This window comes from Balaenoptera borealis (genome assembly GCF_965194805.1).
Source record: "Balaenoptera borealis genome assembly, chromosome: 3".
Classification (NCBI taxonomy): domain Eukaryota; kingdom Metazoa; phylum Chordata; class Mammalia; order Artiodactyla; family Balaenopteridae; genus Balaenoptera; species Balaenoptera borealis.
This window is the reverse complement of record NC_138866.1, coordinates 125321747-125335345: the sequence shown is the minus strand read 5'-3', so window position 1 is coordinate 125335345 and position 13599 is coordinate 125321747. Positions and strand designations below refer to the sequence as shown.

Below are 13599 nucleotides of genomic sequence, written 5' to 3'. Positions count from 1 at the left end.
TAGTGCCTTTCTTAAGAGAAAAAAGTTTTCAACTCTTTGGTGGTTTTCAGCAACACTTCAGCCCAAACCAAAAATTTCCTTAAGTAGAATCTTTGTGGAATCCTTCCACATTTAGCTCACATTTCTAGTCAATAAGCTATATAGAACTAGAAATACTTTTTAAATTAAATCAAAACCAGGGTCCTCTGATTCTGAAACTCTTAGAAAGCTCCACCCCCAGAGGCAGTTTTTATCTCACCTACTGAAACTAGGGTCTGAATTTCTGACTTCTGAATATGGTGAAAGAAAATAAATTTTTTCTTTTTTTCTTTTTTTTTTTTTTTTTTTACTGATTTATTTCTGGGTCACTGTGTTGAGGCCAGAGGGAATGGACTCCTGGTGGTCCTGCAAGTTCAAGCAGCTTTGGAACAAATTGCTTCACCCACATGTAAGGGCACTGGCTGGCTTGCACTAACCTGAACTTTCTCTTATTTAGAAAACAATATTTACAGAGTTTAAATAGATTATCTTTCTCTTAACATCCCTACCTGTGGCCCAATAGGGAACACTGTTTAAGCCCTGGTTGAGAATTCTTTTCAATAATGACAGACTAGATTAAAAAGTTGATAATGTACTGTACTGGACAGAGTGTGGGGTAATATACACACTCAAACTTTGCTGGTGGGAGTAGAAATTGGTAAGGCCCTTCTGCAGGGCAATTTGGCATTCTCAATGAAAACTACAGGGTCCTTTGATTGTGGATTTACCCTGGACCTAGCACTTCACTTCTAGGACTAAACCTATAGATGCACTTGCACTTATAGAAAGACAATTATAAGGAGTCATGGCAGCACAGTTTGAAGTGGCAAGAGACTGGAAACAATGTAAGTGTCCATCATCAGGGGACTGTTATGTAAATTTCTGGTTCATCTGTAGAAGGAGATACTATGCAGAGTTTAGGAAAAAAAAAAAAAGAGCCAGATCTATATGCCCTGATATGAAACTATCACCAATAAATAATAAATTAAAAAAACATATTTTAGATATACATAAAATACCTTGAAAAAAAGATACAGTACATTGAGAAGAACGGCTAGGAGACTGGGGATCTCTTTTCTACTGCACGCCCTTAGTTATATGATTTGAGTTCATCATGTGTTACTCACAAACTGATTTTTTTTAAAACATACAGCAGACTGGGTGGGATGCTTGTGGGCAGTAGGGCTCTGAAGTTGGCCCTCTGAGTCTGCCCCTGATCCTCTGTTTACTCTGGGCCTCTACCTCCTCATCCATACAATGGGGATAAAACCGCCATCTGTTTGACAGAAGTTGAGGCTCAGACTGCAAACCATCAAAGCCCCCATGCCTGGCACGGGGTTTGGCAGAGACTCTATGTTTCTGATAAACGAGCAAATGACTGCAGTTTCCTGCGACCCCAGACCAACCTCCAGCAGCGCCTGGTGCTGGGATCACTCTGCCCCTCGGTACCCTTCATGCGTCCCAGCTAAGCCGGCCACTCTGCTGCCACTGCCACTGCCCATGGAGTCATGCAGCAAGCAGACCCACCTTTGGTCCCTCATAAAGGAAAGAGTCCCATATTTTAAAGAGGATGTCACTAACGACGCTATCCACAAACACCACCAGAAACCAGTTGAACGTGATGAGGGTGTAGTCGACTTTGTACTGTTCAAAGTGGGCATGCAGTCGAGGCAGCTTCTCACTCATGAGGTCTCTGAACACCCGCTGGTCCACCTGGAGAGGGAGCAAAGGGGAGAAGTGTATGGGGGCCGCCACTGCACTGAGCAGGCCATCCGGGGCCCCGGAGGGGCTGCAGGCCCATCACAACGCACAGCAGCGCAGCTGTTCCAAGTGCTCTGCAGCCCCTCTGGGGCGAGCCCGAGAAGCAGCTGACCTTGCACACTGCAGGCGCTCACCAAGTGCCCCCTGACTGTCATCCTTTCCACAGGGTATGGGGGTGGGTTTTCTGTGGCCTGAAAGCCACTCCTGTACTCAAAATGCCCCATGAGAATGGGCTGCTGCAGAGCCGGTGGCGTAGTCGGTCTTGCTAAGCCACGTGGAAATACAGAGGGTGCTGCTGCAAAGGGCCATATACCCGAGTGTCGGGCCAAAGAGGAAGTGTGATATCACCACATCCATTCACCAAATATTTACTGGGCTGTGTGGGGCAGTGAGAGAGTAAGGACTCCAGAGTCAGCTGGACCTGAGTTTGGCTTTCAGCTCTACCACTTTCTAGCTGGGTGGCCTTGGGCAGATTATGTTCTAGACAGCTCTGTGCCTCATCTGGAAAACAGTTAATGATCTCTCTCTCCCAGGGCTATTGTGAAGATTGCATGAGACGTAGGTAAACACGTATCAAAATAGGTGGTTGTTACCCCTCCATGCTCTGTGTCAAGCAGGGGCCAGTGCTGGGCAGAGAGTTGAATCAGGTTCAGCCCTGACCTCTAGGAGCTAAAAGACGAGTGGGGAAGCCAGATGTATGGACTGTTACGATAGCTGTGGCCACCAGGGCTTGGTAAAGATGTGTTTACAGAGCATTACAGAGCCCCGGACGAGTCCCAGCCAAGCCTGGAGGAGAACAGCCCTGCGGTGGGAGCACAGGATTCTGGGCAAAAGGGGTGAGAAGGACGCAGCCCAGCCTGGCAGAAGCACCAGGTCCCTGAGGGGCAGACCTCACCTACAGGCCAGGGGCTTCTCCAGCCTTTGTCTGTGACCCACAAGAAAATATACATCAGCCATCACCTAGTCTGTGTGCACAGAAGAGAAACAAACTCACAAACAATACTTAACCTCACAAAGTAGGACACACTTTGATGCCTCAGTTCTACTCTATTCAACTTAATTTGGTGAAAAAAACAAAAAAAGCTAGTGCCAATACCGATTACTCATGTTTGAAAAACGCAGCAGGCAATGAAGGAGAAGCGTTACGAGGCTTTAAGCAGGAAAGTGATGTGGCTGGATTTGTACTTTAGATCCATCTCTCCACCTGAAACAGGGGGCCAAGCTGAAGGGGGAGCAAGGCCCCATGGAGGCCCCACCACACCCGGGGCAGAGGGGATGAAAATGGGAACCAAGGAAAGGTGGTGGGAGGAGAGCACCTGGATCAGAGCTGTGTGGAGGTGAAGTCTGTATGAACCTACGGACCCCTCTGCTGTCGGAGGTAAGGAAGAGGGTGCTCAGAATACACAGGCTTCCCACAGGGGCATGGGGAGGGCAGAGTGTGGTCCCCTGAGGCCAGATCACAGGAATGAGGGCTGGGCTGGGGGAGACTGGGACATGCTGGTGCCCGAGGGGCATCTGCAGCAGGATAACTGCAGCCCACCAGAGACCCGAGGCTGAGGCTCCAGGGCCTGGGTGGAGTGAGGTCACCTTAGGTGAGTGGTGAAACTGTGAGAAAGAAAGAGACCAGCAGAGGAAAGCAAGCCACAGATGCCCCATGGGCCAAAGCCAGGCCGTCCAGGAACGAGAGCAGTGAGGAAGAGCCCGCTGCACGGGAAGTGTATCCACCTCATTAGCGTTCCCTGAATGGTACACTGTGAGGGGAGTGTGAACCGGTACAACCATTTAGGAGAGCAATCCGGCAACACCCAGAAAACAGGAAGACTCACCCTACAGCAAGTCTACTCCTAGGAATGGATCCCAGAAAAACCTGCCAAACTTTCACCTGCATAACAGTCAAGATAAGATAGAAGATGTGATAATTCTTGGGATTACTGGGATACTAAAATAACTAAAAACAATCTAGATAAATGTTAAAATGACATTTTAAAATGTCCTTTTTTTAGGACAATCCAAAACTTTGAAAAACTCAATTGTTTATCCTTTTGGGAAGGTTTGCTTTTTTAAAAAAATATAGAAGCCATTACAGTCAAAAAATTTTTTTAAAAAAAGAATGTTGGGCTTCCCTGGTGGCGCAGTGGTTGAGAATCTGCCTGCCAATGCAGAGGATACGGGTTCGAGCCCTGGTCTGGGAAGATCCCACATGCCGCGGAGCAACTGGGCCCGTGAGCCACAATTACTGAGCCTGCGCGTCTGGAGCCTGTGCTCCGCAACAAGAGAGGCCACGATAATGAGGGGCCCGCGCACCGCGATGAAGAATGGCCCCCACTTGCCGCAACTAGAGAAAGCCCTCACACAGAAACGAAGACCCAACACAGCCATAAAAATAAATAAATAAATAAACCCAAAGTTTAAAAAAAAAAAAAAGAATGTTACATAGGTTCAAGTAGGTATCATTGGTTGAAATTTAAAATTTTAAAAGGCAAAGTAACTTAAAAAACTAAAAAACATTATTTTTTACAGAAATGATTATAAAGCATTGTAAAGTCACCCTAGGGTGCACAGAGGATAAAATACAGGAATCATGGTTGGAAACATACATTTTTGTCCAGTTTCCTTTCTGACTAGAAGAGACAAAGTTTTGAAGATCTAAATTTGCTGAAATGAATTATAATTAAGTTTTCTTAGAAGACTCAAAAAACAAAAGTATATAAGAAGTTATAAGACTTCCCTGGTGGCGCAGTGGTTAAGAATCCACCTGCCAATGCAGGGGACACGGGTTCGAGCCCTGGTCTGGGAAGATCCCACATGCCACGGAGCAACTAAGCCTGTGCGCCACAACTACTGAAGCCCGTGCGCCTAGAGCCTGTGCTCCACAACAAGAGAAGCCACCGCAATGAGAAGTCTGCGCACCGCAACGAAGAGTAGCCCCCACTCGCCGAAACTAGAGAAAGCCTGCGTGCAGCAACGAAGACCCAATGCAGCCAAAAATAAATAAATGAATTTATTTTTTAAAAAAGTTATAAAACCATCCCGTGGTGTGCAAAAAGTATCAGTCTCTCACCTTCTCACCCACATCCACTCCCCACCTCTGTAAAATTCTGATAGGTGGAGCAACAACTGAAAGGCAAGTTGTAAAAGCATCCCACGCGTGCATGTGCGGTAGCCACGATGACAGGCCACTCCTGGACGTCTTCTTCGGTCACCTTCCCTGGAAGCCCAGCTCCTCCCTCTGGGCAGGGTCAGCATGACTCACTAGTGATGGGTCTTCTTTTCTGCTGGTGTTATTCCATCCCTCAACATTTAAACAATGACTACATATTTGCACACACTTCATGCTTGGCACTGGCCAGTGCTGGGGACAAGAGACAACAGGACAAGGTGCTACTTTTAAGGGGTTATAAACGGGCAAGGGAGACAAGACAGCTGACCACTGGACCAAGTGATGGCGATGTGATGCATTCTGCCCAGAGGGACTGGGCTGAAAGTGCCTGAGAGGAAGGGACCAGTCAGCTGGCCTTGAAATGGGAGAAGAACGAGGCACACACCTCTCCTCCCAGGTAGGTGGCAGATGGTGTCTTGTTCTCGAGGCTGCCGGGTGCTTGGCAGACGGCTGGCGTGGGGCAGGCTGCCAGGGACACTTGCTCGGGCCTCTGTTCAGCCCCTCTCAGCTCAAGAGGACGTGGAATGACTGTATTCATCTCTGTGTCCTCAGCGCCTAGCGAGGTCCCGGTGCACAGTGTGCACTGAACTGCTGAGCATCTGGACTGCAGCGCAGCGTTAAGGGGCTCAGGCACTGGGCTCTGGCAGGAGGCGGCTGACAGCGATTTGCAAAGTACAGCGCTGGGGGCTGACTGCACACACAAAGCCATCCGCATTTTAAGAGTGGCCTTACGCAATGTCCATCATAGGAGAATGGTTAAATACCTCAAGTCCATTCACCCAATGGAATATTACAGCCACCAAATATGATGGTTAAAAACTATATAACTATATGAGAAAATGCTCAAGCTGTCATGTGAACCAGCCAGGATAATCAGTCTCTCAATTTGGATATCTAAATGTATTGAGAAAAAGTAAAAAGGAAATATATCAAAATGCTAACTGTGATTCTCAAGCTGGTAGGATAACAGGTGATTTTTCATTTTCTTAATATATATTTCTGTATTACCTAACTTCAGAGAGCATCTATTACTGTTAAAGTCAGGGGGAGGGACTTCCCTGGTGGCACAGTGGTTAAGAATCCACCTGTCAATGCAGGGGACATGGGGTCGATCCCTGGTCCGGGAAGATCCCACATGCCATGGAGCAACTAAGCCTGTGCGCCACAACTACTGAGCCTGCGCTGTAGAGCCCGCAAGCCACAACTACTGAAGCCCACACGCCACAACTACTGAAGCCCGTGCGCCTAGAGCCTGTGCTCCACAACAAGAGAAGCCACTGCAATGCGAAGCCCTCGCACCACAACCAAGAGTAGCCCCCGCTCGTCACAACTAGAGAAAGCCCGCACGCAGCAACAAAGACCCAATGCAACCAAAAATTTTTTAAAAAACCTTTAAAGTCAGGGAAAATGTCTCTTTAGGGTTTACATTTATGTTGATGTGACAATGTGAGGCAAATTTTATCTTAAATTCACATACTTAAAATAGGTCTTCCCCTTCTGCCTGTAATAACACTATTAATAATAATTTTATTGAGTTTTTACAGTGTTCTAGGCATATTAAACTCTTTTAATGCATCATCTGAATTCAACCTCAGACACTCTATAAGAGGAGAATATGACACTCATCTTACAGACAGGGAAACTGAGGCAGAGATGTTCAGTGATGTGGCCAAGCTCCACAGCTCCAGGACAGGGCCTGTCTTCCCACCCGGCCACGTAACCCCGAGCCCAAGCACACGGAGCACACGGAGCACTGATGTGCTCAACCACGCCTCAGTGGAACTAAGAAAGACCAGCGCTTCATTCTTCTCATTCAGCAACACTGAGTCATCTGAAATGTTGAAGCTACTCGCTTCCAGGTGTCCATGAACACATAAAACTTTCTTTACTGACCTCTTCATTCGCACCTGACTGTGCCAGCTGCCTCTTCCCACTGCTGTTCATTTCCTCCTAGTTTACCCACTATTTTAACAAAAACTAATCTCTAGTTTAATTAGCAAAGTGAAGCGATCACAGGGAGACCAGATGGGCTTCTCCGGGATCAGGTGGCATCCATGAAGCTGGGACAGGAACCCAAAGGAAAGCCCACTCTGTAGGAAAGCCAAAGCTCACCCTCCTGCCGTCCTCCCACGGCACTCTAAGAGGCAGTGGCGGGGCAGGGGGAGAGCTTGGGCCCAGAGCCACAGATGTCTGAGGCCAAACCCCAGCTTGGGCTCTCCGTGGTGGCACCTCAGGCAAGATGCTTAGTGGATTTGATCCTCAGTTTTCTCCCAAGTAAAATGGGGATAACCATACCTCCACTCACATGGCTCTGTGCAGCTGTGTGGCTGCTAGCAACGGGCTGGGGCTCCCTTTCCCTGGGCAAAGAGCTCACGTGAATTCAGACACTCACTTCTGGGTGCAAGAGACACTAAAATGAAAGACAGGGCTGCAGCCCTTAAGCTGGAAGACAAGCAGGCACGCAGGACGACCCAGGAAGATAACCACTGTCACCGAGGCCTGGGCCAGAGCAGGGGGAACGGGAGCGGGCCCTGAAGGCAGCTTTGGGAAGGCAGGAAAGTATCACACAGGAAGGGGCACACGAGCTCAGGCTGAGCAGCAGCTTTCTAGGGAGGTAGGCGGGGCAACGGGGTCTAGGTAGTGGAACTGTGTACAAAAGTACACAGAGAATGGGGTACCGCCAGAGGACAAGGGCTCCATCACAGGGCATGCTGCGCTCCCAGCAGCCCAGCAAGCAGGCAGGTCAGGGTGTGGAAGGAGGCTGGGCTCTGCCCGGAAGCGGGGGTGGGCGGGGCGGGGGGTGGTGAGGACGTGGCTGAATCTGTGAGTGAGGTGGAGAGAAGGACTGGGTGAGTGAAGGCAGGAAGAGAGGAGATGAGGCAACTGCAGTGATGCAGGAGAGGGGATGGTGACCTAACAGTGAGGAGCGAATGAGAGAACAGATCTGAGAGCCGCCAGGCAGGTGGCAGTGCTCAGAAACCGCAACTCCAGGGACACAGAGAGAGAGGAAGGAGGAGGAGTGCAGGCTGACTCGAGTTCCTGGCCTGGGGAACTAGCGGGTGAGGGGGCAGTACAGGTGGTAACAGAGGGCAGTAATGAGGATCCCTCCAAAGGCAGAAATGCAAATAGAAAGTAAAATTCAGGGCTCAACTAGGCAAACAGAAGCCACACTAAACATTTATAACAGGGATTTACCCAGGGCAACGGTCACACTGGTGACAGAAAAGCTGAGAAACCAAACACCTGATGGTGAGGCAGCCCAGAGGCCAGGGCAGGAAGCCACCACCCCCAGGCTGGAGTAGGGAGGTACCCGCTGGCATGAAGAACCCGCCAGACAGGAGCTGGCACCACGGAGGAGACAGTCACCGGCAGAGGCAGTGCCCAGGACGGAGAGGGAGAAAACTGCCTTCAGCTCCCGCGCCCTCCTCCGCTGGCCAACACAGGAGCTGGGAGACAGCCTGCGGGCCCAGCTGTCAGGACAGGAGTAGAGCAGGGGACGGCAAGGAGTGGCTGTGAGCAGGCAGGCCAAGCACTGGCACAAGCCTGGAGAAGAGGATGCGACGGAGCACAGACACGGGCACAGCTGCGGTCAAGAGAAAAAAAGGCCCTTGGGCAGGACTGGACCAAACGTCAGACACAGGAGGCGGGTTGCCAGTGGGGAAGCAGGGAAAGGCCATTACAGAAGCCAGTGACGGCAGCACCCCCAGCCCAGCATAGGGAAGAGATGCCCTGGGCTGCAACGGCCAAGGGTCTGGTCCAGAGTCGGGACTGTCCCAAGTGGAGACAGAACCCCTGGACTCTCCCAGCCCACATAATCCTACCCGCCCCCTGGCTTCAGACTCCAGGCGTGGTGGGCATGAACTGTGCTGTTTAGATCTCCTGCTGTGGGCGGTACTGACAGCCCCAGCGCTGCCCCTCTGGATCTATCACCACATTTGTTTACAGAAGCCATGTCGCCCCCTCTGCTTCCAGCCAGTGAGTGAGCAGGGAGGGCACTAATGCAGCCCGTTCCCGTTGAGACGTGTGCACCTTTAACAGGTGACATTGGCTTGAGGACGCCACACGGGCCTGGCCAAAACTTTCTCAGAACTTCACAGTAGGCTGGGATCTTTCCCACCTACCCAAACCTCCTTCCTTCCCCTGGTCTGGGGGTTCACCGGGCCTTCCCCAGTCCCTCCCCTAGATCCTTCACAGGTCTTTTTCCTCAGAATCTCTGGCACATCTGCTTCTGCCTTGGTCTCTGCTTCTTGGAGAACCCAAGCTAACACACCAAGCTCCCTAGGCACCCCTGGACTGTGGCTTAGCTGGCCAGGCAGGCCGAGCCCAGGGGAGGCAGTGCTGAGCAGTGACCACAGAGCAGGTCTGCAGGCCTGGTCTGTTTCTCTCTGGTTGTAGCAATCCCTCTGCTGGCTTCCAGGGCGCTAAGTGAGCCTGACCTGGCACTTGCTCACAAGCAGCCCGGCCCAGTCTCCAGGGCAGGCCCAGCCTCGGTGCGCACCTTGTTCAGGGGTCCACACACATGGAGCCTCCCCCACCAAGGCTTAATTCAGGTCACATTTCAGCTCTAATTCTACAGGTTTTTGACTGAAGCACAATATTTTTAGAAGTACCTGGGATCCTAAAAGAGTCTTTGTGTAATAGTCTCGAGGCATGAAAACTTCCACTATGGTGACTAGACACCAGAAAGCGTCTTCTTGTTCCAAGTATAGGAGGGCCACTGCCACCAATCTACAAGCAAACGGAGAACAAGGTGAGCGCCAGCCTCCTAGCCCAGACCCGGGCAGCACGGCCCGTCTTCACAGAGGCCTCTGCAGTATGCTGCACTCTCTCACGGCCACAGCAACTTCTAGTTCTCCAAGAAAGAACACCAAATGAGTGTTCCTTGGCGAGGGTGGCATTTCCTAGTTTGAGAAGCAAAGCTACATCCACCCTCCCCTTCATTTGGTTTTTGTTTAAAGATGATGAAATTGTTTCCCAATGAGCAGCCAGCCTCATTTTTTAAAATGTTTTCACGATAAGATTTTTGCTAATGCAGCTAATTCTTCGAGTTTTTTTGTTCAAGAAGTTCCAACTAATCCTTTTATGCACAAAAAATCCAGGGGTGAATATAAGGGGAAAAGAACACATGATGGTTTAAAAACAACCTTCTTGATACCAGTCTACTTGAAACGGGGCTTCAGACAAATGAACCACTGCGGTGGGGCTTTCTCAAAGAACTGCATCCACAGCACACACGCGGGGTGGGAAAGGGGACCGTATGTATCACCGGTTATGTCACTCACAATGGAAACTTGGGTCTGGCTATTTACATGGTCACCACTGAGAGGTGACTCATCCAGTAACCCCAGGTTTGGCTCTGAGCGGGCATTCAGGGCAGAAGGCTGAAAAGGACGAGGCAAGAGAAAAGCCCCCCTCTACATATCCAAGAACCTCTGCTCGTGACATGAAGCTTCTGTGCATCACTTACGGAAAACCCTATAGTCACTTCTCAGAATCTGTTTTTGTTTTCTTCCTTGGATAAAATTATAATGAAATCTCAAATTAAAAGGTTAAAAAAAAAAAAGAACTGGGAAGGGGATGCCTTGAGTAGGAATGAATGGGATGGAGAGTAGAAAGGTTACAACAGGTAGAGATGGACAAGGAGAGAAAAACAGGACATGCACAGCACCTGCGGATGCCAGGAGAAGGGGTAGAGAGACTAAAATGAGCAGAGCCTTTGACGACATCACTTTTAGTTAACTGATGTTCCAGATGACAGGCTTGAATCACTGAGGAAAGGCTAGCATTCTTCTGCTGAAGTTCTGGGTTCACAGTTCTGTTCTCATGTACAAAATAATGTGGTGAAAAAAAATCCAGTAAAATGGTTAAAATTTAGAGGCCCTAATGGTGATGGTACGGAGAAAGATTTAATTTTCTGGAAAGTCTCCTTATGTGTGGAACAGCTGATTCCATGGCAATGTCAGATAAATGGGGTGTTACTGCACCCCTAACAGGCATGCTCAAGTCCTCGCCAAGATCCCTTAAGTTTCAGAGGTTTTTAGCTTCCAGGAATTTTTAGACTGAGTATACAATGTGAACTGTGCATTTAAGCAAAACAAGGCTGCTTTGTTAGGCAATAACTTATTTACAGGCTTTTTTTTTTTTTTTTTTTTTTAAATGGGGACCATCGAGGAGCAGCCACAGTCCCTTTTACTTTCAGGGCCCAGAGAGGGCACCCTGTCCTGACCACCACAGAGGCAATGACTTCCTGGAAACCATTGGTTTCAGGTCTTAACCAACTAACATTCCACTTTAAAATCTTTTCTTCCTGCAATACTCTCATTTCAGAGGCAAATAGATAGCCCTTATCTGGAGGTCAGTATCCAGCACAGATGAGGATTAAAAAGGCCCAAGAGCTGCCAGAATAAACGTCAGCATTCAAAACTCAGTGCATGCACTTGACTTAAGGAGAATTGCTAAAGATAGCACACGGAGCTTTTTCATTCTTTGTCCATATTTCTAGCAAGCTTGGTTACCTACTTTGATTACACAGAGGAATATAAAAGGACTCTAATGACAGCAGCAGAAGTGCGCCAGCGAGGTAAGAGACAGACAGGAGGTAAAAAGCACCCACAAGCACTCAAAGTCCAGACGGGGAGCAGCTTCATGGAGAACAGACCTCAGTACCTCCTGTGGCCTCGTCCCAGTGCAGCTCAGCTCAGAATGAGGAGCCTGGATCATTTAGAGAAGGTGAGAGGCTTTTCAGTGTCCTCTGCCTATAGAAGCAGGGAAGTATACCAGACCTGCAGAAGGCTCTCATACAAAAGAAAACAAGTTTGGGCTCTTCAAGGGCTAGGTTTAACCAGCTGAAAAATCGTTTGGGGCAACCTCTTGATTGACAAAGATCCTGTATAAACAAGGAGTGGCCTTGTTTCCACATCAAGCATTATAAATGAATGAAAGCAAACTTCTGATCAAAACCTGAGTGTGATGAGAACAGCAAGGAATCAAAATGAGAAACCTAGTTGTTTCAAACAGTTTGACTTTGGTGTTCTTAATATTGGATTGGCCAAAAAGTTCATTCAGAAAACCCGAACAAACTTTTTCGGCCAACCCAATACTTTCCAAAAGCATGTCTGTTTCTCTCAATTATTCTAGAATTGGGGATACTGCATAATTAAAACTAGCTTACTGCAGCTATTGATATTTATTTCCCTTAAAAGACTGGTTTTTCTTGGCTCACCAGGAGAGGAGGGGGCTGTCAGGCAGCGCCTGGAGCTACAAGTTATCTTAACAGCAAAGAGGAGCCCTCTGTGGGCCGGGCACCCACCTGTTGAGACCCTGGCAGTAGCCAATGTCTGGATTCCGCCAGGAGAAGGCGAGCAGGACGTTGCGCAGCTTCTGTATGCCTTCCGAGGTGGGGCACGAGTAATGTTTGTTGTTGGGCAAGGTCCGCAGCAGGTCCAGCTCGATCTGCTTGGAGGCCGGGTTCTGTTTCTCCAGAGCCTTCTGAAGCAAGGTCTGGAAGTAACCAGGCTTAGTGCTGTCCTTGAATTTCCTGGTGTGAAGGTCCACACACCACTTCCACACCTTGGAACGGTGCTCATGTGGAATGCCCGCACGGATCAGGTTCTTTAATTCTGGAGAGCACATCATCTCCCTGTTCACTGTGCTCGCAAAATAGTTTTCCCACTTGACCCCAGTGGAAACCTCCTGGTTTTCTGTGAGGTAGAGAGTCTTCAGGTCCAACGCCCGGACTTTGGCGACCAACTTCTCTTCCTCGTCATCCTCTGGGACAGTCCTAAACCCATAAATGTCATATTCACTGTTGAGAAAAACAAAAGGAAAAATTAAATGATGCAATCTGGCAAGAAGGCCAATGAAACAGAAAAGAGAACCTAGAAATCTACCCGTGTGTAAATGGCACTTTGATATATGACCAGGCATTTCAACTCAGTGAGGAAATAATAAACTTCTCAATAAACAGGGTGAGAATAACTGGCTATCTATATGGGAAAAAATTATGTTAGATCTCTCCTTGATACTATACAGGAAAAAAATCAACTCTAGATGGCTGAGGTGCTAAATGTGAAAAGCACAGAAGAAAATACAAGCAATACTGCAAATACAAGGCTGATAAATTTGGCTACATTAATATACATGTGCATGTATGTTTATATAGCCTACATATACACATCCATAACACCCTTGAAAAATGTTTTAAAAAGTGAAAAGACAAGGGAGAAAACATGTGTAAGACATTAGGGATGAAAAAGAATTAAGAATTCTTTTTAATTCTTAAAAAGAAAAAGAATTATTCTGCTGTGGTAGGCAGAATAATGGCCCCCAAAAATGTCCCTGGAACCTGTGAATATGTCACGTTACATGGCAAAGGCACACTGCATGTGGAATTACAGTTACAGAACTTAAGACAGGGAGATTATCCTGGGTTAGCCGGGTGGGACCACAGTAAACACAGGAGCCCTTAAAGTGGAACAGGAAGGCAGAAGAGTGGACCAGAGATGTGACAAAGGAAGAAGAGGCAGGAAGGATGTGAAGTGGGAGAGGGCCTGGACCCACAGTTGCTGACTTTGAAGACGGAAGAAGGCGGCCACAAGCCAAGGAATGCAGGTGGCCTCCGGAAGCTGGGAATGGTCACACCTGACAGCCAGCAAGGAAAC

At 48.5% G+C, this 13599-nt stretch overlaps 1 protein-coding gene across 6 annotated transcripts in view; it reads right to left on the bottom strand.

Annotated features, from left to right (window-relative positions):
* The window catches only part of TBC1D2B (TBC1 domain family member 2B), an 87222-nt gene that overhangs the window by 7654 nt on the left and 65969 nt on the right, over window positions 1-13599 (bottom strand). For 4 of the 6 annotated variants that reach the window (XM_082383635.1, XM_082383637.1, XM_082383636.1 and 1 more), the window contains 3 exons: window positions 12249-12743; window positions 9550-9667; window positions 1546-1731 (listed from right to left, as the gene is read on the bottom strand). In XM_082383635.1, coding sequence (XP_082239761.1) covers window positions 1546-1731; window positions 9550-9667; window positions 12249-12743 — 799 coding nt within the window. The remainder of the gene's footprint in view (window positions 1-1545; window positions 1732-9549; window positions 9668-12248; window positions 12744-13599) is intronic. The other 2 variants (XR_014242204.1, XR_014242205.1) reach the window with 1 other exon arrangement.